The sequence below is a fragment of the Mustela lutreola genome, chromosome 1 (genome assembly GCF_030435805.1).
Source record: "Mustela lutreola isolate mMusLut2 chromosome 1, mMusLut2.pri, whole genome shotgun sequence".
NCBI lineage: Eukaryota > Metazoa > Chordata > Mammalia > Carnivora > Mustelidae > Mustela > Mustela lutreola.
This window is the reverse complement of record NC_081290.1, coordinates 62,525,552-62,552,841: the sequence shown is the minus strand read 5'-3', so window position 1 is coordinate 62,552,841 and position 27,290 is coordinate 62,525,552. Positions and strand designations below refer to the sequence as shown.

Sequence of the window (27,290 nt, the reverse complement as noted above, 5' to 3'; positions counted from 1 at the left end):
ACCCAGTGGACATAGACGCTACCCATGATCTTTCATGCAAGCATTTCACGGGCAAGTGACTCGTGTTGTGCCCCATGGGGACCAGCATTTACATCACAGTGCTTGAGTCACTTTGACAGTGTGGGGACAGCCCCCCCCACACCCCCTGTTGTGTTGCACGGAAACCAGCCGGTCAGCGGGGCAGGAGGTACACATTCAGGAAGTCCTGCCAAGCCACTGGACCTTGCGCAGACATCTGCAAGTGGGGGCTGGGGTCACTTGCACCTGATACGGGTGCTACGAGATTGCTACTGCAGAGTGTAGAAAAGAAAACCCAGGGAAGATTCTGAGATGTTGAGAAGCTTGCCCGGGACCCGATCAGTAAGCAGCAGTCAGGACGCAGGCCCTGTTCAGTGGTCTCTGAAGCCCACCGTCCTGGGTCGCGGACCTGAAGTTGGCACTCAGTCTGGCAGGGTGAGCCCTTGTTGATAGTTATTTTTATACCATGATGTTCTTTAAATTAATGAAAATGCTGAAGGACACAAATTATATAGAAAGTCAAGTTTCACTTATTCAAATTAAATTATAGCATGGGTTTCATATACAAATAAACTTTCTATGTAAATAAAAATACAAAACAGTACAAATTTCAATCATGTAAAAATGCAAACATATTTGTGTTTCCATATATAGATTTTCCCCTTTAATGTGACTGAGACGTACAATAGTTGACCCCTTCGCACCAGTGAAGGTCAGCGGGATGGTTTCCCAGGCTGTCCGCTCCTCCACTCCTGCATCCGTGTGCATGGGGAGCTGCCGGGCCTTCTTCCCCAGTTGTGGGCTCCAGAAGCTTCCAATCGTCAGTCACCATCAGCATGAAATGGTCCAGCTATTCTCGGGCTGGTGAGAAAGGGCCACTACAGGGACCACGCTCTCTACCAAAGCACGGACACTGGGCCACTGGGCTCAGAAAAAGCTCCGAGGCTGGGAATGCTACCTCCACACATCACTGGTCTAGCTCGTTTTCATTCTGCAGCGTCTTCATGGCCAGCCCCCAGAGTGTCATGCTGGAGAAGAACTGCCCCTCGGAGTTCCTGTATGGTGTGGTGGCCCCCCGGCTGCCCAGCGCATCACCGCAGTGGTTGTCCAGTGCGGCCAGGGACGAGCGGCCCAGAGATAGGCTGTCGGGCTGCAGTGAAGCCTCGCTGGCCGCAGCGGCCACATCCTGGTAGGCATAGGCCGGAGGCTGTGCAGGCTGCCGCAGAGGCTTGGTGAGCTGGCCAGGGTCCAGCCCCAGCTTCTCTGGCTCTTCCACTCCGGGTGGCTGCCCCGTGGGCCGGAACTTGCAGAAGGAGCTGGCGGTGTGGCCGTCAAACTCTGTCACTGAATCCTCCGCTGGGTGCCCGGAGAGCTTGACTGCCACGGGCATCAGAGTCACAGACACGTCCTGGGAAAAGGAGTCTGAGCTCTGCGATCTGTCCAGGTCGGAGGCCTCGACGGCGTGAGCGAGCCCATCAAGCGTGTCCTGGGCCCCGTCGGGCCGGCAGTGCATCTTTTTGTGCCGCCGGAGTACTGCGGAGCGCGTGAAGCACTTGCCGCAGATGTCACACGCATATGGCTTCTCCCCGGTGTGCGTACGCACATGCCGGCGCAGGTCACCAGAGCCCCCGAAACACTTGCCTGCAAAACGAGCAAGGGACCCTTTTAGAGAACGTTCTGGAAGGGCATTCCCCCGCCCCCTGCCAAAACACAGAATGACCCTGCTTCAGCGTACATGAGCTCCAGCCCTCCTGTCACCTGCTCACCCTGGAAGGCTCCTCCGTTCTCCAGCGGCATTCCTCTGACCTACAGCCTTTGGGTACCTCAGGGCACACCTTCAAGAGCCCTCGTCTCCCCACACGGGAGCACCTGGCTGGTAAGCCCAGGTGCCTGCCCCCACTGGCCCGTGCTGGCAGACCTTGTCGGTTTTGCTTCAATTTCCTTAAGTCTACCACGGTCAATCTATAACTTAAAAACATCTTTTTGCCTCTGATGTCGTTTTACACACACCCCTCCCAGTTCTATCTCCTTTCTGTGCATGGGACAGAGGGAGGATATCTATTTCCGTGAATACAGTAGGTAAGGTCAGAAGAGAACCACCACCAAATAACCTTAGAGAAGATATCGCCTGTTTATAGAGGACTGAGAAAGCACCATGCGGTTATGCAGACACACATTTAGAACTTCTCCCTTAACCGTGTGGACGCTCAGCCGGCCTGCCCTTGTCAGGCAGCGTGGGGGGCATTCAACACACCTCCGAACAATCAAACTAGGTGTCCATGCGTGGGCCTCACATCTTGGCACTTCTTCCCCACACAGGCTACCGAAGCACACCGCAGTGACTGTATCTTCACGTCTACGTCTCATCTGCAGCGCCAGGCTCTGTTGCCTTCGCGGACGCCCCAGCAACAGCCTTCTCACCATTTGCTGTGCTGTCTGTACAACACATGCTATCTCACACAGGCGCGATTTCATGCACTCGAAGCGGCGGAACCATTCCTTCACCTGTTGCGTGTTCGTGTCGTTTCCACCTGTTGCTACTATACTTCATCTTCAATTAACATCTTTCTTTTCCCTGTTTCCTTAGGCTAAGTTCTCAATAATGGAATTATTGGGCAAACGGGAATGATCTTTTCTAGGGTCCTTAAGGCATGTGAATTTTAGCCACAGCAGAGTTCCCACCAGGAGAGGACCAGGGCCAGCGTCTCTCTTTGATCCCATCAGTCAAGACAGAGGAGCCAGACTGTGGAGCCATCCCCATGGAAGGTGTGGCACTTGCCTCCTGCCTTGGAAATCTGGTGAGAGACAGCTGACCAGCTGTGCAAACAGGAGGTGTGCAGCTATGGCCTGAAGCCCCCAGCAGCACAGGATGCAGGGTTTCCAGGGACCGGACAAGGGTAGTGCTTGCAAGAGAGCTGCCTGGAGTCATGCTCAATCCGGCCTAGGAGGACTGCCCAGAGGGCAAGGAGACCCCAACAGAGAAAGTCTCCAAGAATAACTGCTAGGACCCAGGGCTGCAAGAGAGGGGAGGGAAGGAGAGTCTTTGGAAGCAGCATGAAATGGGGGGGGGGGCAGGAGGAGTGATAGAGGGAGAGAGGAAGAGAGGGAGAGAGGGAGGAACATGTAAGAGGTGGAGCTCTATTCCCCAAAAAGCCCAGGATGTGAAGCCACCTTAAAACTGAACCCATCTTCTGAACTCAAGAAAATGAAAACACAACCACACTAACTATACATGAATGTCCGCAGATCTGTTAAGTGAAAGAAGTCAGTTATAAAAGACCACATGTAGGATTCCGTTTATACAAAATGCCCAGAACATGCAAATCCAGAGAGAGAAGGCAGACTAATGGTTACCTGGATTGCAGTGTGGGAACTGGGAGTGACTGCTAGTGGGCATGGAGTTTCTTTCTCGGGCGGTGAAAATACTCTAAAATAAACCGTGGTGCGTGAGGGTTACACAACTCTATGAATAACATACCAAAACCACTGAATTGGTCACTTTAAATGGGTAAACTTTATGGTATGGGAGATTGACCTCAATAAAGCAGTTATAAAATTTTGATGCTGTGCTATAAGAATGAACACTCTTGCTCTCTTTTTCTCTTCCCCTGCCCCCAGGCTGTCCTCGACAGGGTCAGAAACCATGGTTAGTGGGGTTAAGGAAAGACTCAGAAGCATAAGGTGAGGATGGCAGGGCCCCCTCTGCTCCTTCCTCTCCTGAGGTCGTAAACCAGCAACAAGTCCTAGCCGAGGAGGAAAGAGAATGTTTAACCTCATATCAAGTTGTCAGCTGTAATAGTAATTTGGAACCGACATTTACGTTAGTCAAGACATTGCATTTGTGATTTAAAGTAACACTACTTTATTTTAGAGAGCGCACGCAAGGAGGGAGGAGCAGCAGTGGGAAAGGGAAAGCAGATTCTGTGCTGAGCGCGGAGCCTAACACCGGGCTTGATCTCACCACCCCAAGATCACGACCTGAGCCGAAATCCAGAGTCGTATGCTTAACCAACTGCATTACACGTGCCCCGGCACAATTTTCTCTTAATCAAGAGTAAGGAGAATAGTCACGGAGTTGCCTAAATCAGTATCCACGAGATCTGTACACGATTTCAGCAGGAGAGAAAAATGAAGTTACCTTGTGGTTACACCCTGGAAGGCCCGCCTGAGATGCCAGCTCCTAGCAGAATAAGCTGCTGCTGTGCTCAGCTCCGGCCCTCCCACAGCTGGGCCTGAATAGTCTCCCCATGTGCTCGAACTGGGAGACCGTACAGGTGGCCACTCATCCCTCCATGACTTGGTTCACACTGTCAAGCACTGGTCACGGGCACATGGCACCCGCATGCATACACAGCCCCACTGCTTCCGAGGCTCCAACACCGCGATCACATGTGACAGAGGACGTTAACTCCGAATCTCCATTCCTCACGTGTGCAGTGATGCACCCTGATGGTGAGGGCCCCCAAACTCTGCTCCCCCCGAGACTCCACTGCTGCACTGGATGCCCACAGATGGGACCTTTGCTTCACAGCACCAGCTCCTGAGAAGCCCTCCCTCTTGGCCCCACTGTGTGTTCTCAGGCTCCTGCGGGACAGCCCAATGCAGCCCCCACGCCCGGCTCTGCGGGCGGCACACCACGGTCTCCCTCACTTTCCCCACTGTCTACACCCTGCTGACCTGGGCTGGGAGCACATGGCACCAGGGACTCTGTCTCAGTCAGCTCTGTCTGCGGAGCATCTCAGGACACCTCTGGATGCCTCCCAGAGACTCACTGAATGTATGATACGTGAACCCAGGACTGACCAAGAGAACACCAAGGGAGGCAGTTAGGAAATCACACTGCCTCCATTTTACCTACGAGAATAGGGATGATTTACCCACGACACTGAAACGACCAATGAGACTGGCACCCCACCCCCACTGGGGACGGCAGGGTGTCCGTGCGGCCTGGGCCCAGCGGAAACCCACCGCAGGCGGGACAGCTGTAGGGCCGCTCCCCTGTGTGCCGAATCCGGTGCTTTACCAGCTTCCTCTGCATGTTGAAGGACTTGCCGCACTCATCACAGGTGAAGACTTTATCGGCCGTGTGCGTCTTCTTGTGCTCCTTCAAGTTACTGAAGTTACTGAACCCTGGGGAGACCAGAACAGGTGCTCAGCGGAAGGCCTAAGAACACTGCAATTGGCAGTCTTCAGGACAAAAAAGAGGAAAACACGCAGCAGTACCTCGCCCACAGATGTCACACAAGTGTGGCTTCTCTCCCGAGTGGATAATGATGTGACGCTGGACATCACCAGATGCTGCAAACCTGTAATGTAATTTGTAAATTCAATTACAATTAAATTCAAGTCTTTGTGACTGCGAGTCACTGAGGGAGGAGATGAACTGCTCCCTACATTCCTTCAGAATGGAATAAGAAGTGGCCTGATTCGTTTGTGCATTTTTAAGTATCTTTGCTTTTACTTTTTTCTTTTTATTATTATTTTTTTTAAGATTTATTTGAGATACAGAGACAGAGACAGCTACAGGATAGCGAGAGAGAGCATGAGCAGGGAGGAGAGGGAGACGGAGGCTTCCCACTGAGCAGTGAGCCTGATGAGGGGCTCGATCCCAGGACCCTGAGATCACGACCCGAGCCGAAGGTAGATGCTTCACCGACTGAGCCACCCAGGCACCCCATCTCTTTTTTAAAAGTAGAAGATGATGCAAGTGTTCTCTTTTTATTTTATTTCTCTACCTAGTTTCATCTTTCTCTTCAGAGAAAACCAGCAGGTTGGCCCGGGGAACAACTCCAAGCCAGGCTCTCCAATACAGACAGCTGTGCTTCCCTGTACCACACCTGATTGTAGAACTGGTTCCATGTGGGAGAAGATGTTGCCTACAGACGTGATTTTAAGTATATGCCTTACTTTTCAATGGAGTTCAGAAGGTTCCCATTTAAGACATGGTGTACAATGAAGCCAATGGTGAAGCGACAGGACCCCCGAAACAGCCAGGGGTCCATGTTACGAGGCACTGAAGTAAGTGGTCGGCACTACCCCAGCACACAACGGGGCTGTCAGTGCTCAGGTGGCCATGGCAGAAAGGGACACATGTCTGGCTAGGCAGCTCTTCTCTGCTTCCTCTCATCTGCAGACACAGTGGTTTTCCTGGACCTGACCAAGAGCTGCCTCTTGCTCTGGCGTCCCCACAGCATGTGCTGTGCTGCAGCACAGAACTCGGACTCTATTTATCTGTCTCTGCCCACCATTCCTGAGGATGACCTTATCAGAGGCAGAACTTGTGCTGTTTATTTCTGTGTTCCCCTCACAGCACTCAGCACACAGTAGGTGCCAAATAAATGCTGAATGGTGAAATATATGAACAACTGAATCGCAGTGACTGAGGGCTGCTGCCTGAGCATGCCTGCTCAGTGACAGCATGTGGACTCCGGACAAATGACCCAATGAGGGAAGGAAGGTCCCCCCCAGACTCTATCACAAGTCACAGCCCTGCCCAGCCCCAACTCAGGGCCACTCCTCCACTGCTGAGCCCTCAAGGCCTTTCCCTGATTCAGCTCGGGGCACTTCCTCCAGCCCTCTCTCCTGACACCCAGGCTTCCTGGCTGCCAAGTCTCATTTTCCCCACAAGACAGTCACTTCCATGGGGACATCTGTCTACGTTAATAGACCTTGGAATGAATGGAAATTTTAGTAACAAAATAACTTTGTTTCATGTAAAATCCCATTTTATAAGACTCATGTCCTAGATTTTCTATTAATTAACATTTCTCTTTTTTATTCTTATCATGTAACTCATGGAAAGCCAGAAGGTTTACCTGTGTTCCTCAGTAACAGAGGGAACCCACAGGTGGCTCAGAAAACACTGAATTCAAAGATAGACTATGAGCTGTTCCTTACAAACAGACTAAGCCCAGCACTGACCTCTTTCCACAGATCTCGCAGATGTATGGTTTTTCACCAGAATGCCGACGTAAGTGAGTCTGCAAGTTACCTGCCTGCAAGAAAGTGGGGGGAGAAAAAGCATACCAGTCATGAAAAATTTTCTTATAGACTCTATAATTTAAAAGGAAAATGGACAGCTTGAGCCAGGTCCCGACCCCACATTCTCAGTGAAGATTAGCTTGACTCAAAAGCAGTCATGTGCAAGGAGACCAGGGACTAGCCCAAGTCTAACTCTGGGGAGGGGATCTGCCCAGCAGCCTGCCGAACACGGACGTGTCTCCATTCTGCCTGCCCCACATGGGCCCCAGGCTTGTCCCATCTCAGGTGTGCACTGTGCTGCTTCCCTCGGAAATGGGCCCAGCACACTGTGGAGGCTGCTATGGGGGCTGTGGAGCTTGTATTTTAAATAGACCTTGATGTGCTTTATTTGGGTTTTTTAACTTGGACCATCTATATTCAAGTGTCCCTTGAAAAGGAAAGGAGCCCCTGTACTTTGTTATTTCAGGATTTCTGATTTTTCAAAAGCCTGCTTTTGCTTCTAGAGAAGGTGAGACACGTGTAGACAGGCCTTCCCATGGCAGCATGGCTGTTCTCCTGGCCAGGCTGTCGTTTTTTTACCTTGTGCAAAAATGCACATCTGGGGCTTCAGGGCAGCCAGCTCACTGCAGGGCCTTTTATGTTCCTAATTTCTGAAGCTAGCAGGGCTTCACAAAGAATAACTTATTTAAGTAGAGATCACAAAATTGATTTCCAAGTAAAATCAATAGGAAGTCCATAGGAAATTGCCTAAAGTACACTGAAATTAAAATTGTAATTGCCTCGTATTAAAAAAGCTCCTGGCTAATGTTTCAAATTAGGATTTGAAAACAAAATCCTCCATTGCTGGAACTTAATAGATTCAATCTGTCAAGTCCCCTGCCTAATTTTTTATAGTGTTCTGTTACAAAAACACTGAAATGAATGAATATACCCAAGGGTAATATGTGTAGGCATTATGCACAAAATAAGCCAAAAAAGGAGAATGAGCAGTAACACCCCACTAACAAATCAGGCTTTGGAAATCTACAAACTTGATTTTAAACAAAATGCATAGATAGTTCACAGTTATGCGTTTGAAAATGGTCTGAAGTCCATGTGTGCATGGAAACTTACAAGCAGAGAAAAGTGTGGTCTGGGGGTTTTACATCACAGAACGTGGAGATTCTCTGTGTCAGGCTCTGGGGAATCACCGAGTCAGATGTTATCTTTCAGAATATGATAAATATGGCTTAAGAAAAAACCCAGGTTTATTTCAGTTAACTAAAGGGAAAGAATTGGGCAAAAACACTGGGAAATCTGCAGCTTTTAATAGAACAGCTACTAATCACAATAAAACAACAGCTGTCAACTGCGGTCTACATTTGGGCTGCCGGCCCTTATACGCATCACAGAACCATGCTGAGCCACTGCTGTATCATCTCTTTTCCAGACGAAAGACTCTGATTCAGATAACTAAAACAGCTGCTCCTGTTACGTGGTTGGGCCAAAAATGAGCACTGGTTTTTGTAGGTCTACACCCTCACGAGTCTCTGAGAATAAACTAGCTTGTGCTGACGATTCAGCACAGTAGTCACTTGGCCGTGAGGGAAACAGCTCGCTGGAGGTAAGCGAAGGCACCACTGACTGTTTAGAGTCAGTCAATTCCAAATTCCAGAAAAGCTCATCAACTGTGTAACAATTTGAATTGCACCATCTGCTCATCTGTTAAATTCAGTCCTTCTTGTTTTAAGCTATTTCGTAAATGATGCATTATGACTGAAGCATTCTGAGTCAATTCTGAATAGTGCCGCATCCTTTCTTGGTAAATAAAGCCTAACAATTACTTGTTTTCAAAGCAAGTAACGGTGGCCTTCCACTTAAAATAGTGTAATAAGCAACAGTAAAACAAACCCTTGAAAGTTTTTTGTAGCTATTTAATATCAGAATAGTATAAGGAAAGTATTCCATCAGGTAAAAGGAGCACATATTGATCTGACCACTGGTATAAAAGTAGATTAAATACTTAAAGATTCAGGCAAAAAAGTCCAATAATGCTGTCAATGATTTATGCCAAATTACACAGCAAATGGGGAGCCAGATTATTTGGTCTTTGGTCAAGTATCTGTATTTTTGGTAAACTCTGACTTCCTCTAGTACTAACTACATGCTAAGTACCTAGTCCACATCTTGGAGATTATCTATAGCTGGATATGTGGCCGCTCTCGCCTGCAATCATGACAGGAACTGCTATCAATTAGTAAGAGATCACCAGGAATGGAGCAGGCTGCTCAGCAGCTGCAGATGCCCATCTCCATGTTGCCACAATTCCCTTACAAAGTCGTAGTGTCACAGTCTACGGAAAAGTGAACAGATGCTATGGGAAGGAAGTAATCAGCCTTGCCTCCTATGGGGGGATCAAATATCCTGACCCAGGCCCGACTGTGGTCTTGAAGGCTGGCGGCGCTGCCATGGTGTCTAGCTGTGTTCCAGAGTATTAGCACAGAAGAGGGCTCCGCTCCTTCTAAGCAAATATTTTATATTAGGAGGGAACTGTCAGGGTTTTTCAGAGAAAAACTTTGCTGTAGAAAAGAACTAACGTCTGATTTGTTGAATAATTAAAAAAATAACTCCTTCTAATAGGTACGTGAGCATCTGTATTTAAACGTGGACAAACCAAGCATATATTTTCTATCAGAGCATTCTTCTAAAGGCAACAGATTATTTACAGGAAAAACAGGAATCACACCATTTTAGACACAAAAGGGATCTCAGATCCTAAAAAAGTCATCTAGGGTTTGGGGGCCTCAGGATTTCACAAAATAAAATTAACAGGGCAGAAAAAATTCTGGAGATGAGCACAGAGCTGTCACCTAAATGGCAGTGATCATTCTCCTGGCAGCAGGGCCTTCAACACTGGGAATGCGTGGATACCAGCTCAGGGCCGGAAGTCTCACGACTCACGAGAAGCTCCCTGAAACCCTCTTACTTCTGCATGTTGCCTGTGGCATCAGGCCATGCCAGTGCCCTGGGGAGCACATCAGTCTCCGGGCAGGGCTCCTCCATATAGCTATGTCCTTCCCATCGCGCCCTGGACCTGGGGCACCCCTCTCCAGACAGCACTGCCAGAAGGCACTGCACCAGCTGCTCAGAGTGTCCATTTTTACCTCTTTGGAGAGATCAAACCGCTCTCCTCTCCCAAAGCCAGCTCAGTGCACCCAGGTTTCCTCCTCCTGTTGCTCGCATCACAGATACGCAGACCTGCCCCTCCCTACCTTCTCCTCTTGGGGTACCCACCAGTCCAGGTTCAACTTCACATAGGGGCCCTGGCAGTGTGGACAGAGCCTCACCCACCATCTAAAGTATGCAGGGCTCCTGAGGGCTGAGATCCGAGCAAAGACCGTGTCCAGAATGACGTTAACAGACGAAGAGTCTGTTGTCACAATCTTGGATTATGGTAGCTTTTCAAAGCTCACATACAATACTGCTTACAGCTCATCATCAAGGTTGTGGTAAACTTTATTTTTCTTCCAAGACTGATCCTACTAAATAGAAATTGAGTAAACAGCATAAAAGATTGATTCTCATTGGTAAATCTGTTTTCTCACTTTCAAGTCTTCCAAAAGGGAAAATATTTACAAGCTCCCTTCTACCGAAGAGAATATGCCAGCAACAGCATGGGAGCATTCCAACCCAGCGTAACCACAAACATTGACGCCAGTTCATTCTAAGAAGGGAACACTTGGCTTAAGGTGAAGAACGGTTGTTAGTGGGCACTATTCGCAAAGTATCCCTGTATAGAGCAGCCAACAAGCTCTCTTGGCCTAGAATGCCAGAGACCCCGAGGCTTATAACATGCCTGCTCGTCCTTGGGGCTGTGTCCTCTTAACACATTTCACAGTGAGGGCATGAAACACCACAAACACCACTTCTTCCAGGCAGAAATGACCACTGTTTTCTCTGCCTGTCTTGCTCCCTACGTAGATTTCTCCAGCTCACGGCAGAGCTCCTTGGACACGGGAAGCTCGCAACAAACTCTTGAAGCATGAAGTTTTTTCAAAGAAGTCCTTCTCCATAAAAAATTTTACAACTTGGCTAACAAATGAAACAGCAATATATATCCAAAACTGCAACTATACATAATCCTGCATTCATAAAAATGGGACAGAAATACAGACGCCAGTGCAGAGAAGGGTTTGGTGGCATCTGTCAGCCGGACTGTCCCTGACAAGACCCAAGAGGGCAAGTGCAGGACAAGACCTGAGCAGTGGTCTCCCACCTCAGCGGCACACTTTGGAATCGCTGTAATACAACTCGCCAACACGCGAGTCCCACCCCAGAGCAACGGAATCGGGAGTCTCGGAAGGGGGGGGGGGTCCTGGCCTGGCCTTGGGGCCGGGAGAGGAGGCTGAAGGCTGACTCCAAACACCCGAATGGCTGGCTTCCTCTGATTAGCAATGAAGAGTCACAGAAGGCTCCCAAGCAAGGAGGACAGAACCTACACTGTCACCACATTTTAGAGGATGAAGGGCTTTCATGTCTACTGTCCCAGTCACCGCTCCTAAGACCCCCATGAGGCAGTATATCCCTGTTGTAAGAATTAGAAAAATAAGGCCCAGAGAAGTTATGGTTGCTAATTATGAACAGTCATTAGTCCAGGTCTTCGTCTCTCCCCCACCCCAGAGCTGTAAGGTTAGGATGGTGGCAGAAGACTGGTCTGTAAGAACAGAGGGGCAGGCACCGGGACGGGAAAGTGATGTCCCCTGAGCACTATTTACGTGCCAGGCAGCAGTTCGTTCTCCCCCCAACTCAGGTACTCTCCCTCTCCACATACACACCTGATGGGCTCAGTCATTTCATCTCCCCGATTTTACACACAAGGACGCTGAGGTGCCGAAAGGGGAGGCTGCTTGCCTGAGCTGACTTGAGCAGTAAGCCAGGGGCAGGATCCAAATGCAGACTGTCCGGCCCCACAGCCCCAGCTCGGAAGCACTGGGCACAGCTGCAATGAAGACACAAGGCCTCTAGTGCCCGGTGGCTGGAGGGGTGAGGACTCCCTTCGGCTCTGCAAAAACTCACTGAATGTTTAATGGGTGCCTGGTGTTCTCCTGGATGGCAAGTGCAGACTAACGATGCAAAGGCAGAGAGAGCTTTGGACTTGGTCAGTCACTGCACGCGGGGGGCCGCAGGCGTGAGAAGTCACAGAGAGCACAGGTCTGGGTGTGTGGGAGGGTGAAGGGGACCTAAGTAGAGCTGGCTCTGTGGGGAATGTGTCAGAACACAGCACTGCCACTGAGTTTCTGGTCTCAAGGGAGGGCCTGCCACCCAGCCCTCACCAGCCTCGAGGGCTCTGCTCTTGGATCAAGGTCTGGCCCAGAGTTCACGGGTGGGGAACAGCATCTGCAGCAGCTACTACTGCACGATCCACCACGCCCGCCACCAGCCGGGTGTACGAACAGCTGTCGGGCGGCTTCTTGTGCACCTCTGGGATGCCCTGGAATGCCAGGGCCCGGTGCAGGGCAGAGCAGGTCGCCTCCTCCTACTTCAGAAGTAGGTTCCCTCAACACTTTCCCCAAAACATGAAATCTCTAGGTTCCTTTCTGTCCAGTGCCAGATCAGCACATGGCCCAAGGGAGGGTGCAGCACACAGGGCCAGAGGAGAGAACTGACATGTGTCCAGATGAGCTGTCGGTAGTCAGCTAAAAGGCAGTCCGAGAAGGAACAAGAACCGCTCACTCTGTTCCCCACCTCCTACAACCTCGGGCCTCCAAAGAGTGAGACGCCACAAGTCCCAGATCTAGCCCAGCTGCACGCAGCCCCCTGCTGTGTGCTCCCTGTGGTTCACTGGAAACGTCCCTCATGAAAGAAAAGAGGATACTAGGACTGGACCCATCCTTAAGGAGGGCTTGGGGGTGGGGGGGAGTTCACACACTTACCAAAAAAATGCTACTTTTCCTCCAATGAATTAAAAATTTGCTTTCTTTAAAATTATTTTTTCCCGATTTAGTTTGAAATCAAAGTTACAGATACCATCAGAGGCTTCTCTCGTAAGTCCAAACGTAGGTCTTATTTGTAATAATAATAGTAAGAAAACACTGGGTTTCAGGTTTCCAATTATTAACAGTAAATAAGAGTATTCCCACCTGAGAGAAATGTTTCCCACAAATGTTACATTCAAAAGGTTTCTCACCTAAAACGAAACAAAATGACAACTTGTAAAATCATTAGTCATATTTGCACAGTAGTTTACAATGTTTAAAACTATTGCCCATGTCCTTTCAAAAAGGAGAGTCCTGTTCTTTATCAAAGTATGAAAATCGGTCGGTACATCCTTAGAATTCTCTCTGGCCCTGAGATGGTGAGCAGAGACGATCTGCTTGGCGGCAGCATCGTGTCCCCTGCCCTGCAGCCTGACTCCTCCACCAGCAATTGCTGATGCCATGAGGGTGACTCGTTCATACCACGTGAGGCATACACACAGAGGAGCCCAAGACAGAGACCGCCGGGGAGAAGCCCCTCTCCACCGCTCTTCAGCCTCGGCTGATACATGCTGATGGGGACAATGAGATTTCAGCATGGGAGATGAGCCTCCCTGCCCACTTCTCACCTCTGATTCTAGGAGCTCTGCATAACTGCATTCTGGAATAGAACAGACACAGAGTGGACTCCACTACAAAGAGGCCACAGTAGTTCTGAAGTGTCTCTGGAATGTGATCTATTTAAAAGTGTACTTCAAGGTATCACCTTTTACCTATAAAAACACTCTCAGGTCTTGAAGATCAAGAACCTTCCTTTTACCCCACTCCCCTCAAATCAAGTGGTTTCATTAAGATTCTTTTAAAAAATTAGCGTTTCCTCTCTTACTGTGTTGTTTGGGTTTCCTACCCCGCTAGCTTTCTGAGCTCCTGCCAGGACATTTTCGTGTTGATCTTTTCCTAAAACTGTTTAATGGCTTCCTTGAGGCCTAGGTGGAGGTTTTGACCCTGAGTAATTATAATCACATGAATAAAGTGTTTGGTGATGATATTTAGGTCTGAAATTATGGGGAGGTTAAAGTGAAAGCCCCCAGTATGAGTTGCAACAGTTTGGAAAAAAAAAAAAAAAAAAAAAAAGAGGCCACCAGTCACTGAGACTCACAAGTGACCAAAGGTCGGTAACCCTACTGTTGTGATTCTCAACCTTTTTACTCTTAGGATCCTTCACACCCGTAACGAGCTATTGTTTACATAGGCTGTATCTGTTGGTATAGCCTATATCAGAAACAAAAGCAGTGGTTTTTAAAACACACGACCAAACATTACATTGGCCACCAGAGTGGCTGCAGCCTTTAGGTGACTCCCCTGCACACTCATGGAAACTAAGATGGAAATGGTCTGGGCCTCACAGACCCCTGAAGGGGCTCTCCAGACCATAATCTGAGAAGTGCTGCCCTCCTCAGTTTTTGCCCCAGGAAACATCTGTGCCAGGACTGTATGACTACGGGCATCCAAAGATGTTCCTTCAGAACAAACCACGTCATTTCTGTTTCCTTTAAAGCTAACCAGTATGCTTTTCAAATACAAACTCAAATGATCACTCAGCTCTAGGAAATTTATGCAAACAGAATGACCTAAATCAAGTTCTTCCAGGGCAAGACGGAGTCAATAAAAATACTGCCTTCTTATAAACTAATTCTGAACTCCTCCTCCTCCTCCTCATGTTCAAGCACCTTATGTTCAAATACATTAAAACTTGTGAAGGGCTTCCAGCTGTTATTAATTCTCTCAATAATACGAGGGAGCAAACACCTGCGCAAACGGGGAATCCAAAGCGTAAGAGAATGTCAGATCAGCAATCACAATTACATAAGCACCTTAAAGCGGTTACACTAGTGGCATCCCTTAGTGTATCACTTTCATGCTTTTAATGGTCATTAATTTATAATAGTGTATTAGAGTCATCAAGTTTAACTAAAGGAAGGAAAGTAAAACATAACCGCATCATGTGATGTATATGTACTATATCACATCTCAAATGAGCACCTGGAAAAAATAAACTTTTTGGAAAGGGGACAAGGTATGAATTAAGGTAGTAAGACTGAAAATTCAATGTTCCAAGTTGAAGAATCGTCATTTGAAATTATCAAATGGTTAAAGCTGACCCTTATTAAAAAGTTTACCTCTTCCTTCCAAACCACAATTTAAAATATGATATGAAAATTACTTCCCAGAGAACTCTTACTATTACTCTAAGTTAGTTCAGTCTGAATGAACCAACATCATGCTTTAAAAAAGATAAACCTACTCTAATTTTAAAGGGCAAATACAGCTTATCTGTTTTAGAATATATATGAAATTTTCCGTGCATCAAAACAATTCACTACACTTCTTTAGAGATTTAAACTTTATCATATAAAACTATAATTAAAAACAAAAAGGGCACCATCTTTTCAAACCAGTTCTATGAAAACATCTGCAGATCTTGGAGATTATTCTGTAAAAGTAATCACCAAAAACACAAAAAGCAGCTAAGGCTCCTTTACGGGGGTGGGGGGGCATGATCAATGACATCATCAAGCAACAGCAAAACTTCTTACAAAAGCAGGAGCAGGCAGTGGTGTCTGATCGTCTGCATCCTCTCCTTTCCTTTTGCCTGTGGGTACTGAATCAGTGTACCTGTATGTGACCGTTTGTGAAGCTCCAAATTGCTTGGGTGTTTAAAAGGTTTCCCACACAATTCACACGTGTACTGTCTCTGTGACGGAAGCATCTGGGCCTGGTCCTCCAGCGCAGCAGCCTCTTCGGGCCTCTCTGTTTCGTTAATGCAGTTAAAATGCTCAGCATGGACGAGGTCTTCGCCTTCGTTTTCTTCAGCACCGTGGCTGCTGGCTTTCTCTGTAGTATTTGCACCAGCACATTCTACCCTCTTTGTTAAGCTGTCGTCTGGCTTGGCATCGGAGGGCCGCTCTGCCGATTTCTGGGATTTAAGGAAATTTAGCTTCTTAAGGTGAATGGCCTTTTTGAGCCTCAGCTGTCTGGTGGGCGGCTGGCACAGGCTGTCCAACTCGGGGTCTGGGGCTGAGTCGCTCAAGGGTGGGGCCAAGAAGTGGGGAGGCAAGTGCTCTGAAGACTCCAGGACACATTCAGGGTGACTGCTGGGGCAAGGCTGGCTGTCGCTGGCCCCGAGGTCTGCGGCTTTGCGGAAAGCGCGGGGCTGCTCAGCCGTCCTGTCATGGCCGGGACCCGCAGCCTGTTTGTAGTAGTGCTTGCTATAGAAGTTTCTGAGCTTGTAGTAGTAACTCGGCTGTCTGAAAGGCAACTCAGGGCAGGGGCTGTCTAGCACGTCGGACGCTTGTTTGGATGTCTCGCCTGCACAGTGAGGGAGAGTCACGGATGGCGGAGGGGGAGCTTGGGAGTCAGCCATAACCTGACTCTGCTGGACATCGGCGGGACACTCCTGCAGCAAATGAGGAGGGTAGCTTTCACTCCCGGCACAGTGCGCTTCTGCAGGCAGAGCACCCTGCAGGGAGAACGTGCTGTCACAAGCCATGCCTGGGAGCTGCTCCACAGTGGCTGATTTTAAAAATGTGTGACACAGATTCAGAACATTCTGAACTTGCAAACACTGGGCTGTGTCCAACATTACTTGTATATTGTCCTGGTTAAGATCTAGGTGAGAGGTGTACATGAAGTCCAGGATCTGCCCAATGCCACTCACATTTTTAATATCCAAGTGAAAAACATCACTTTTTTGGCCTGAAGAGTTCTGAAAGAGGCTCCTGATAAAAGAAAGGATATCTGTTTACAGTATGATAATTTTTCTCCTATAAATAATGCTCAGGATACTCTTAAAAAATACTATCCTTCCATAAATGCCAAGATTTTAAAACTAAGTATATTTTAATCCTTTAAAAAGTTTTGATAAGCCATTCAACAAAGCAACTCAAATGATTTAAATTATTGTGCTGGATATTCAACCTTCCAAACAGATCTCAAAGTAAAATTTTGAAATACACTCATTGTTCCTTTCAAAATGTAGTTATCCATATATATTATTAATTGCATTTAGATAGAGTATAGTAAACTAAAGGACACATATTTTTCATTATTTCATGTCTAGCCTAACAAATTATATTTCAGGCCATAAAACACATAAAAAAATATTTCCATATCTAAGTGCCTTAAAAATGTCTAAAGAAAGAAATAGCGGGGTGCCTGGGTGGCTCAGTTGGTTAAGTGTCTGCCTTCAGCTCAGGTCACAATCCCAGGGTCCTGGGATCAAGCCCTGCATCAGGCTCCCTGCTCAGTGGGAAGCCTGCTTCTCCCTCTCCCACTCCCCCTGCTTGTGCTGCCTCTCCCACTGTGTCCCTATCAAATAAATAAAATCTTTAAAAAAAAAAATGTAATAAACCAACATTTGATATTCACCTTTCTATTTTAATTTTTTGATTATGACAAAACATATTTACCACTTGATCCACTTTGTTTTTAAAGTGGAGCCCAGGGGCACCTGGGTGGCTCAGTGGGTTAAAGCCTCTGCCTTTGGCTCAGGTCATGATCCCAGGGTCCTGGGATCGAGCCCCGCATCGGGCTCTCTGCTCAGTGGGGAGCCTGCTTCCTCCTCTCTCTCTCTGCCTGCCTCTCTGCCTACCTGTGATCTGTCAAATAAATAAATAAAAATATTTTAAAAAATAAATAAATAAAGTGGAGCCCAAGGTGGGGCTTAGACTCACAACCGTCAGATCAAGACCTGAGCTGAGATCAAGAGTTGAGATGCTTAACCAACTGAGCCACTCAGGCACCACCCATGTGACCCACTCTGAAGTGTTGAAAAATTTTATACTTAAATATAGTTCAAACTATAAATTCAGCGGCATCAAGTACATTCACATTGTTGTGTAACAAAACCACCACCCATTTCCAGAATCTTTGATCTTCCCAAAAATAAACTCTGTACCCATTTAACAATCAATCCCATTCCCCATCCTCAGCCCCTCGCAACCACCATTCTTTCTGTCTCTAAGAATCTGACAGCTCTAGGGACTTACATATACTCATTTTGTAATCAGATCTGTTAGAGGTTTCTCAGCAACGCAATGGTCCACAAACCAGCAGTGAGAAAAAGAAAAGGCCTATGAGTTAATGAGGGAAAAGGGGGAACATAAAGCTCAGGCATTTTATTCTGGCTACACGTCGAGTTCCAGGTGAACGAATTTATACTGTATATAAACCAGCAAGCTGACTTAGGTAACTGGTCTTGCAAGTTTGCTGAAGACATTTTATCTAATTGGATCACCTGCTTCCCCCAAACAGCCTTCAATTTTGTTCTTACCTAAAGGGAAGAACAAATTAAAAAGGGGTAGGGAAAGCCAAGTCTAGGACTAGGCTGCATGGGGACAAATAGCGCTGCCCACCTCAGTGAGCTGACCTGTTCTACTATCTGTACTTAGAGCATATATGAGAGCTGAGGTTTAACTGGATGATTCAAGATTATCAAGGAGAGATGGAATCACATTCCATATATTGTTTACTAGAGCAGTAAAATGGTATGCAGTTTAAGGAAAAGTTATTTAAAAAAGCTTTAGTGCTTAGACAAATTTCAGTTGATCAGAAAAAGTATATAAAATATTTAACTCTAATAATTGAAAAATGATTATATTAATAAGTAAACTAAATTCAAACTTATTTTCTTCAAATATTGAAATGCAAAATGAACACAAAAATATTTTAATAAAAAAATAGAACATAGGATGTTTCCCCTCTCTAATTTCTTATTACAAGGTAGTTCCTACCAGGAATTCTACTCCTCAATCTTTTTAACCTGAAAGGATAAGAAATATATAGAGAGGACTGACATTAATTAGAACTACTAAATCAAAGACAGAGTGCCAAAATACGTTCAATCAGCCCAAATATATTTTAGTTGAAAGGCTCTTTGCCTCACAGGTTCTTCTAAATACAAAAAGCAAAAATTCCACAATGTGCTACAAAGGTAGGGACAGTGAAACCTAAGGAGAAGATAAAATTTAGTCAAAATATATTCATCGTAGAAGAGCTCTTCCTCTGTGCAGTTAGAAGAAGGGTCTAAATACATACCTAAAATACTGACTGAATGCTGCTAGAACATTCTTATGTGCTTTAAAGCACACTCCTTTCACGACCAACATACAGTCACAAAGCAGGCCTTGAATGCGCTGCTCATGCAGCTGCTGGAGGAGATGGCAGCTGTGAGTAGCCACTGAGTCCATGCTCAACCACCCGGGAAACCTGCAACAAAGAACGCGAATGAGACTAATATTCAGCGATAGGACTGACCGCCCCGGAACCCACTGACTGAGGGCAGTTCATGGTCATGATTCCCAGGTGGTCACACTTCCAATGAACCAATAAAGAACCACAAAAGCCTTGTGTCTTGGCATTAGGCCAACGCAGCTCAACAGAAACCTCTGCACTGATGAAAACGCTCCGCATCTGCAATGCTCACTACAGTAGCCACTGGCCACGTGTGGCCACCGAGCACTTGAAATGTGGCTAGAGTGACTGAGGAACAGAACCTTTAATTTATCTAAACAGCCACCGTACTTGATAGGGTCCATGTAGAATATGACCCCAATAATGTTATGTGCACTTCTGTCTTTTCTACTTAGGAACAATTCAATGAGAACATACAGACACCTGTAAGTTAGGCAAAAGTCAACCAGATGAGATCAGTCAATATTTACTAAGCACCCACACAAGGGACACTGAGTCAAAAGATAGGAAAATCAGAAGATTATCTGGGCAGATACAGAAGAAGTTAAAATAAACTAGCACCACTAGACAATAATAAAAGATGTATCACAAAGTGGCATGTTTGCCCATTTGTTCCTTTTCCCCTACGATTTCATTTATTTGAAAGAGAAAGAGAATGTGCGGGTGCATGCACATGAGCAGGAGGGGGAGAGGGAGAGAGAATCTCAAGCAGACTCCCCCTTGAGTGTGGAGGCTGACACGGGGCTCAATGTGGAGCTCAATCTCACAACCCTAAGATCATTACCTGAGTCGAAATTAAGAGTCAGACGCTTAACCAACTGAGCCCCTTGGGCGCCCAAGTCTCATCTGTTCCTTCCTGCATTTCTGCTAGGGCACCACTATAGCAGACACCTGTCTTACAGGTACCCTGGGGAGGGAATACTAACTAGAATGCGTAAGGTGCCTGCTAATCAGCTTGAGAGTGCTGAAGCCAAGTCAGTAGTAGGACACACTGTATGTCTGTCTGTGTGTGAGAGAGAGAGAAGATGAGAGGGTCAATACAGAAGGTATCATATCTCTTCAACGTCTATTTACTGACTACCAGGCACCATGTACTAAAGGTACAACAAACAAGACAAAACATGCCAGGTCACCCCCCACACACAAGTACACGATACACAACTGAACAAATACAGTAGTGAGAGCTAGACACTGGAACACACAGATGAGGAAGGCAAGGGATCATGCCCAGGAGCACAATCCAGTGAGACATAATCAAGGGAAGAAATCAAGGGAAGACTTACAAGTGGGGAGAAAGGAAGTCAGACTGGGACAAGCCTATGGAGGCTAACATGGCAGTTTGCCACAATAAAAATCTGAAAAGCCGTTACTTGCTTTATTCGCTTTCATCCTCAGTGCATAAGCATTACTGAAAGTCACTAAACCATGAAGCCAAAACCCAAACTTTTTAACACAACTACTTCTTCCATCACCATCACCATCATCATCACCACCATGACCGTGACCATCATCACCATCACCTTATCCCCACTGTACCCACTATGTGTCAGCCAAAATAAACTACCTGCGCCTCCCTAAATGAGCTGTGTTAGGGACAGTTTGAAACCCTAGCCCACTGCTCATTACCTGCAAATGACTTTGGCAAATGACTTCTCCATGTCCACTTTGCTCATCTTATCTCATGAGTTACTGAACAACCGTGAAAGCCCACGTGAACATCTAGTATAGCAACTGACATATTAAGTATTCAACAAATGTCACCTATAAGGAACACTTGGAAAGCCTGTTAAAAATGCAGATTCCTAGATACCATTGAGAGTTCTGCTCAGTCTAGGGTGGGATATAGACATGTGTGCTGGAAGCATCCAGGTGATTCTGAAGCAGGCAGATTACAGATGTCTCTCTGCCTTGCTCTCTCCCCAAGAGCCTTTGGTTCTGATACTTCTTGTTCTGGGAATACTTTCCTTATACTGAACTCTTCCACCTTTCAGATAAGGCCCACTCTCCTAGGAGGGCTCAGCTGAGCAGTCACCAACTCCTAGAAGCCTTTCCTGCCATTTTAAAACTTGTTCCTTCCTCCCCACTGCTCCTTCTTGAAGTATGACTCTGGGGTCCCTCCTCTGCGATCTCATCCATAAGATAACTTCTCATTATGCTCCAACATTTGTATCTCCAACTCTGCTGTGAGCCCTGAGGGTACCATCTTATCCATCCTTGCCTGGCACAGAGCAGATACTCAACTATTAAAATCCATGCTAGTTAGCTTTTATTGCTAATTCGCAACAGTTAGTAATGTTTATTTATTTACGTCTTTTTGACTCCCTCTCTGCTCTCAAATCAGCTCTTCTGAGTCCTTTCCACTCTCTTCAATCCCACCATGTCTGTGTCCCTCATCCATAATAAAGGTGACTGGGATCCTGACTTCACTTAGATGGTTGAGCCCACAGGTAAGCTGATGTAACATGAGTGCCTTTAAATTCTTTCCTCAATTCCAAATTTCCCCCTCACCATTCACGCGATCCCTTCAGCTTTACAGGATGAAGCAGCAGTGCCTTCTCTTACGGAAAGTCAGCTTCCTGTCTTCCCTTGACCCCACCCAGCCTGCCTCCCCCAGGATCTGGCTTCATGTTCAGCTCTTCTGCTGCTTCTTTCTGTCCCCAGCTGACTGGCTCACCAGCTCCTGCAAACACCAAGATTGTCCCAGGGGGAGAAAAAGCAAAACAAAACAGGACAACAAAACCCTCCTGCCAGGTACATCTACTCATCAGAGGCCTCTCTTTTACACCTCTCAAAATAGCAAATTTTTTATACTTTAAATTCAGTTGGCCAGCATACAGTACATCATTAGTTTCAGATGTAGAACCCAGTAATTCATCAGTTGTGTATAACACCCAGGGCTCACCACATAAGGTGCCCTCCTTAAAGCCCATCACCCAGTGATCCTGTCCCTCAACCTCCCCTTTTTATTTTCTTATGAGTCCTCTTCCCCCTAGCAGCCTTGCTGCCATTCTCACTGCGCTGAAACAGACTTGCCCAGTGGCCTTTCCTCAGTCCATTCTCCCCAGCTGGTCTGCCCATGTCCTTCTCAACATCCTCCCTCCCCAGTACCCTTTGGGCCCTCTTACTGTGCCCCTGACCTATTCCATCTCTATGCTGTTCTTCTTCCTCTATGAGCCCCCAAACGTTAATGTCCTTTCAGATTCAGCCCCTAAGCCTTTTCTTCCCCTTGACGATCACATATACTCTTAGCCTTCATCTGTTCTAAGCAGACAACTCCTAAATGTGAAACTTCAGCTTTGACCATCACTTCCAAATGCTTAACTTTCTGCTAAATGTCTCCAAATGCATGACCCCTCAACTTTGAATCTCTAAAACTCACCCCTACCATCTCACCCCCAGCTCTATACCTTGTTCTGAGTGCCCTATTTCTTTGTGGAAAGCTTAGTTTCTGATATGTGAGTTTAACACATTGGCCTGTTTTCCTGGTTTGAGATCAAGGCAGGATGCGATGAAAACTGGTGACATCACCTATAAAGAGCAACACCACTGGCACTGAGAGAGCATGGTATCGCCTAACACAAGACTATGGACCAGGAGGCATGAGGTCAGCTGGTGGGGTGCTGTCCTGTGCTGAATCCTCAGGGAACCTGAACAGACAAATGATGGAGCGATCAGTCACCTACCCTCACCCATTGGTGGCCTGAAAAGAAAAGGATTATTGGCTTATTCTTATAACCTCTCATTTACGGACTATTTACCATGGGCCAGGAACCGTGCTATGCACATTCTATCCACTAACTCAAATAATGCCACCATAACCCTATTATCACCATTTTATAAGGGAGGAAATTAAGAAATGAGGAGTTAAGTAACTAGCCCAAGATCATAAAACTGTTGTGTTCCAAAGCCAGGGTTAGCTCCACAAGGCTATGCTATGGCTCATGAGAAAAAGGACATTAAAAATACAACACAAAACCTTCCAATATAGACTTAAATGCTGCACTGCAGCAAATATTCTGAATCTGCTTTAGACATTTTCCAGTTATAGAAATAACATGCAGAGTTATAAACTCTCCCTCAATTTACACTGACTGTAAAAATCGTAACTCCACCATACAAATCGGTATAGTTCTCTAATGGCTTCATGAAGTCAATCCTGTACTTCCCCAGTAAGATTATAGAGATCTGTGGAAAAACAATTTACTTAAATTCCTAGAGTATCCTAGGAATAACGACTATAAATAACAACTTATCATAGACTTAAGGTCAGTAATAATAAATAGCACATACTTGTAAAATGCTTCTAACATGCCAGCCGCTATGCTAAGCCCTTTACCCACACCCTTTTAATTATCACGTTCATTTCATACTTAATTCATACTCATTTAATTCTCATGATAAACGTAGGATAAGTGCTATTGTTATCCTCATTTTATATATGAGAGCAATGAAATACCTGGAGGATTAAAGACAGCTACAACTTTGACCTTCCTCCCAAGGGGAGGTGGGATCTAGGTCTCTCCTGCCTTGAATCTAACCCTAACCTATTAACCAACGGAAAAGACAAAAGGAAGGGTGTAAAGCTGTGCTCCTCTCTGGGCTGAGGCCCTAAGAGCTGACCGCTACCACTGTCTTTCTTCTGGAAAAGTGACTCTGGAGGCCCGAGTCGGCTGTAAGGCGCCCAACTCGAGAGAATATGTGGAGTCCAAGAACTTGGCTGAGCTCAGCCTTCCAGGCCCCCCTACCCAGGTACCAGATATGGGAGCACATCCCCTCTAACTCCCCTGAGCAGCCCTCGGCTCCAGCTGAATATCACGTGAAACTGAAGAACTGCCCAGTGGAGCCCTGCTTGAATTCCTGGCCCACAAAACTGTGAGATCAAACTTTTTGAGTCACTAAGTTTTGAGGTAGTTTGTTGCAATGCAAGTGATAACCTGACCAAGTACAGAAAAGACAGACACAGCTAATAAGTAACAGACAGTAAGAGACAGAGTTAGGATTTAAAGCCAGGGAACGGCTCCAAAGCCCACACGCTTAACCACTACTCTGAGTTACACATGACAGACACAGGCGTTCCTTGGACCAAATCAGCTTCCCCTTCAGTCTACCACCCACGCCTCACCGCCCAGGTACAGCGTATGTGAGGATGAAAGCATGCTTGGTGTGACGCAAAGAGCACAGACCTATCTCCACCTCCGCAGCTACTCACGCTGTGTGACAAGGAACAAAAATCTGTGGTAAAGACACTGACTACGTCTGTCTTATTGATCAGTGTATCCCTGGATCTTGTATCCCTACGAGAGCGCCCTGGACACAGAAGGTGCTCAATACATCGCTTCTGGATGGATGGAGACTCTGGGCCTCAGTTTTGTGATATGTAAAAATGGAGAAGTCCCCCACTGGGTTAGATCATTTTCTAAAGTATCTTCCTGTTTCATTTTTTTAAAGCATTTTTTCCTTTATTTTTAGAAAGGAAGAGACAGCAAGCATGGGAGTGGGGCATGGAGGAACAGAGTGAGAGGGAGGGAATCTTAAGCAGGCTCTACACTCAGTGCGGAGCCTTACATGGGGCTTGATCTCCCCACCCTGGGATCATGACCTGAGTGGAATCAGTCCTGAGATACTCAGCCAATGGAGCTAGCCAGAAGCTCCAGTATCTTCCTATTTTAAATGCTATAAATCTATACCAAAAATGTGATGGTGGAAAGAGGGACTGAATGGCATCAAAAGGAATGAAAATATGGGAAAAGAGAAAAACACAAGAAAAAGCTTAAATGTGAATGGAGAGGTGCTTCTAAATGGAAAAAGAGACAGAACATAATTTTATCCTGTAGAGAGGCTCCTAGAGCAAAGAGCTTTCTGTTCTGTTTACCAACTGGTCAAAACAAGAATTTGTAGAAGTTTGTTCCCTGGGGCCATTAATGGATCACTTCTCAAGGGCCCACAGTTCACACACCCCAGCACCCAGCCTGCCATAAAGTGGGCCTACCTTTGTCTTGGGCCATCCAGGATGGTTTTCAAATGGCTTATTCCTAATCCACCTCCCACCCCGACTCCAAACCCCATGACAAACGCAATGGCTTCAAGCAAGCAAGTCTGGTTCTTGTCCTAGCTCTATGCTGACCCTACGATGCTATGTAGGCCAATGAGGCTGAACTGCTAATGTGTGCCTGACACATGCGAGACATGGTTGTGAGGCGGAAATGCTGATAAACTGAGGCCTGTTCCCTGTCCTCCACAGACTGTCTGGGTTTTCACATCATTCACCTAACTTTATAGAGTGTCACTCCATGCCAGACACTGAGGGTATGAGTGAAAAACTCACACGTGGTCACCTATACCTTCAGGAAGCGTCTGTCCACCAGAGTGAAAGAGCAATTCAAGTCCCTCCATCCTAACCTCAGTCTGCACTTTCTGATTATGTTCTCCTTCCTGGTTCATCTCTTAACTCAGGCAAAAGACCCCGTGGGCAATACATTCCGACTGACCGAAACTACCCCATCGAGCCATAAGCAATGCCCTGAACCAGGAAGACCCCATGTGACTGACCCCAAGACAATGGGCTTCCTTCACGGCCTGCGTGCACTTATCTACCAACGTTTGTCCCAGATTTTCCTTAACATAAACCTGAAAGCACTTCCACGACTTTGGAGATGGTCTTTGCCTTCCCCATGTTGGCCTCCTTGAAATAAATCCTTTTCCAGTTTCACCACCACCCATTTCTTCTCTGCCTTTGGATTTTGTTGGCAGTCTCTTTGGGACTCCCTGAGCAGGTACTCTTGTACCCACATGCCCCGGACACAGGAAAAACAATAGCACTATCCTGGAGATACTGAATAAGGGAAGTAGAAATTAATTTGAAGGAGGAAGGTCAGGGAAAAAAATCTCAAGGAAGAGATATGTGTGCTGAAAGCTGAAAAAAATGGGTTACAGAGAAAGACTGAAGAGAGCCCCTCACCCCAGGGGGTACAAATGAAAAAAAAAAAAAAATCCAGGAGAGAGCAAGAATGAGGCATACAAAATACTCAAGCACCTGCTTTTTAAACAGGGAGGCCATGCTGTCACTTCTGTTGGAAAATGTTTTCTTTCTTGTCCATTTTGGTGAATGCCTTCTCTGATGGGTTGAATCCTTTCCCTCCAAGATCCCTATGTTGAAACCCTAACCCTCAGTACCTCAGAGTATTTCAGAGCTGGAGATTCGGTATTCAGAGAGGTAATGAAGTTAAAATGAGGCCGTTAGGGTGGACCCTAATCCCATCTGACTGATGTTCCCGTAAGAGATCTGGACGCAGAGACAGCAGGGATGCACCTGCACAGAAGGAAGGCCGTGTGAAAACGCGGCACAAACGTGGGTGTCTGGGAGCCGAGCAGTGCAGCCTCAGGAGAAACCAGTCCGCTGCTACCTTCATCTTGGACTTCCAGCCTCCAGAGCTGCGAAAGGATGCACTCCCTGCTCCAGGAATCCGCTCCCCTCTGGGGTGAAACCTCCGCCCCCCACCCCCGCCCCACCACCCCCGGTTCCCGTAGCTCCCAAACCTCCGTCAGGAGGCTCAGGGACCACCCCCGAGTGCCAGCCTCGTCTCGGGGCCGCGAGAGCAGCTAAACCACCACGCGGCAGGCGCTGTGCCCAGGGCCCCACGTCCACCGCCTTCGGAACCGGACCCGGACGGCGTCCCTGCGCCCGCTGCACGCGCGCTCGGCTCGCACGGCAAAGAGGCTGCGCGGGGCCAGGGGCTCCCCGGTGCTCAGTACCGCCCCGACTACAGAGTGACGGGAGGGGACCGGGAGCGCGCCCGGGGGCCGCAGCCAAGTGCCGCGCGACCCTCGCGCGATCCGGGGGCCGCAGCCAAGTCCCGCGCGACCCGGGGGCGGCGGCGGCTCCGGGGCCGGCCCAGTCCCACTGCACGGCGCCAGACCCCGCGCCCTCGGGAGGCAGGCCTTCGGCCCCGCGGCCACCTACCCTCGGAGGCCGCTCCCTGCCCCGCCGCCGCCTCCTTACCTGCCGCCGCCGACGCCCTTACAGCCGCTCGCCGGGCCCCGGCGGCCGCGGAATCAGCCCGACTACGCCCCCTCGGCAAGCCGGAT

General features: G+C 47.4%; 1 protein-coding gene across 4 annotated transcripts; it reads right to left on the bottom strand.

The window, feature by feature from the left end:
• Nucleotides 1-525: 525 nt before the first annotated feature.
• On the bottom strand, nucleotides 526-27,290 carry ZBTB49 (zinc finger and BTB domain containing 49). Of its 4 annotated transcripts, none has more exons than XM_059165336.1 (8): nucleotides 27,205-27,290; nucleotides 19,050-19,220; nucleotides 15,630-16,732; nucleotides 13,119-13,165; nucleotides 6,940-7,013; nucleotides 5,242-5,324; nucleotides 4,987-5,148; nucleotides 526-1,659 (listed from the first exon to the last, which is right to left on the bottom strand). In XM_059165336.1, the coding sequence occupies exons 2-8, from the start codon at nucleotides 19,199-19,201 to the stop codon at nucleotides 986-988; spliced, it is 2,295 nt and encodes a 764-aa protein (XP_059021319.1). In that variant the 5' UTR covers nucleotides 19,202-19,220; nucleotides 27,205-27,290; the 3' UTR covers nucleotides 526-985. The 4 variants fall into 4 exon arrangements, with proteins under 4 accessions (XP_059021319.1, XP_059021318.1, XP_059021320.1 ...); XM_059165335.1 differs by lacking the exon at nucleotides 27,205-27,290 and adding an exon at nucleotides 26,239-26,540; XM_059165337.1 differs by lacking the exon at nucleotides 19,050-19,220 and having other exon boundaries at nucleotides 27,205-27,227.

Excerpts from the sequence above, each read along its gene's own strand:
- ZBTB49 (XM_059165336.1), bottom strand. The coding sequence starts at position 19,201 with ATGGACTCAGTGGCTACTCACAGCTGCCATCTCCTCCAGCAGCTGCAT. Across the intron at positions 5,325-6,939 it reads TGCGAGATCTGTGGAAAGAG|GTTTGCAGCATCTGGTGATG; the intron begins GTCAGTGCTGGG and ends ATTACATTACAG. Across the intron at positions 5,149-5,241 it reads GTGTGACATCTGTGGGCGAG|GGTTCAGTAACTTCAGTAAC; the intron begins GTACTGCTGCGT and ends TGGTCTCCCCAG.